Source organism: Aedes aegypti, chromosome 3 (assembly GCF_002204515.2).
Source record: "Aedes aegypti strain LVP_AGWG chromosome 3, AaegL5.0 Primary Assembly, whole genome shotgun sequence".
NCBI lineage: Eukaryota > Metazoa > Arthropoda > Insecta > Diptera > Culicidae > Aedes > Aedes aegypti.
The window spans coordinates 253,234,835-253,236,723 of record NC_035109.1 but is presented as its reverse complement, the minus strand read 5'-3'; the positions used below and the strand labels follow the sequence as shown (position 1 = coordinate 253,236,723).

At 40.8% G+C, this 1,889-nt stretch overlaps 1 protein-coding gene across 1 annotated transcript; it reads left to right on the top strand.

The window, feature by feature from the left end:
* The first annotated feature begins 727 nt into the window (after positions 1 to 727).
* Positions 728 to 1,493, top strand: LOC110679175. Its single transcript, XM_021853272.1, has 2 exons — positions 728 to 796; positions 853 to 1,493. The coding sequence occupies exons 1-2, from the start codon at positions 791 to 793 to the stop codon at positions 1,447 to 1,449; spliced, it is 603 nt and encodes a 200-aa protein (XP_021708964.1). The 5' UTR covers positions 728 to 790; the 3' UTR covers positions 1,450 to 1,493.
* The last annotated feature ends 396 nt before the right edge of the window (positions 1,494 to 1,889 follow it).

Below are 1,889 nucleotides of genomic sequence, written 5' to 3'. Positions count from 1 at the left end.
AGTTTTTAAGAAAACTTCCAAGAGCAGAGAGAATTCGTGTACGCACAGCACGAAGGTACGATGCGCACTGTGCCTAATCTTAATGCAAATGAAAACAAGAGCGTTACATATTTGTAATACAATTCTTCACATTTCTGCTTTTACCCGAGCTTTTTTTTCACGATGGTGAATCAGCACGCAAAAGTACATATTGAGTTATAAATAAGCGATTATGAGCAATGTCTGTTTATGACTAGTTGTATCATCACATTTTATATTTTAACATCTACTTTGCCAATCCACTTTTTTGCGACTAGCTTAACGTGATTTAATGAATCATAAGCAGGCATCTCCAATGGCTTACTCGCTGTGACACATAGCCGATGATTTATACCTTTGGTCTCAACAGCTAGGAGCTATTGTCCCAGACGCCTTTCTAAGACCCAACTATCCAATTGTGTTGCATCATAACTTTCTGCCATTGGCGTTGGTTTACTTTCTGCAGGTGCCAGCGACAGAAAGCCGGATCGGGGACCTAGATTGGCGTGTAATGTACTTTTGCCATTCCTTTGGTGCAAAAATGCAGTGTCAACTACACGCCCCGGCCTACAGTCTATTACCATAGCGAAGAGTGTTTCTTAGGTTTCGGAGCGATCTGATTCAATTACCATGAAATCTCTATTCATTACGTGAAAAGTTTTTACTTTCTTTAAGTGCTTATAAAAACTGAGACTCTGAACAGTAGCCAGCATCAGTTCCATTCCGTCATTGTTTCAGTGTACATTTCCAGCCGTGTTCAGGGAGCAATACAATGCAGGTTCGTTCAGTAGCATTTTGATCGATTTCTTGTGAGTTAATTTCGCTACTTTTCAGTTCGTTCTATCATCCATGAGTTTGGCCATAGTTGCATGTGTAGCTGTTGACTCAGCGAGTAAATCAGTGAGCAAACGAGATCTTTGGCAATCAGGAGCAGTGCAGGATCATGCAGGATTCGGACAAACTGGACAGTCTGCATATTTAGGACATTCGGGATACACTGGAAGTTCTGGGCATTCAGCTCTGGGAGTTCAGGATTACGATGCAAATTGGAACCAAGGTATAGAGGCACGAATGCACATGCCTGAATCCACACACTATGATCATTTGCGAGTTCCAGTGCACCCGGTTCACGAATATCACCAAGAGGAATCACAGGATAAGAAAAAGTTCCAGGAATGGAAACCAATACATGCGGATTACAAATCACAATCATCTTCCAGTAATACGAAGCATTCGGAACAGGAGCAGCACAGTTACGAAGACTGGCGAAATGATGAAGATAAGCACGAAGAACCAGAAAAGCATCACCACCATCATCACCATCACCATGTTAAGGTTATCGAGGTCCCTAAGCCTTACACAGTGCATGTGGAGAAACCATACCGGTGTACGTGGAGAAGCCTATTATTGTGGAAAAGACTGTACCTTTGAAGTTACTGATTAAGAAGAAATATCATCATTAGATAAAAAAGTTAGGTTGCAAAAATATAAAAAATGATGTTTTATTTATGTTAAAGAAAGTATGTAGCTTGTTATACTCAGCTCTTCTTCGTTCTGTTTCAACAGTGTTGCCATCTTCAGAAACAACTGCTTGCTACTCAGAATTTAATCCTTAATTTCTGGTTTTGCTAACGAATGAAAGGATACATCTTTCATATGACACCCCCTATGAGTAGTGCGAATTTGTCAATGCAATTTCAATTAATAATATCATGGCTTATTTTCATTTTGTTGCATGGCTAGCACCAGTCAAAAAGAGTCATAAGTGACCACAGCTGACTCACCGTGCTGATCACAGCTGCAAGGGTCATGCATCACATCCCGCAGCGAGTTACGCAACGCTTTGAGCATAGACAAAACTGACAGATGTA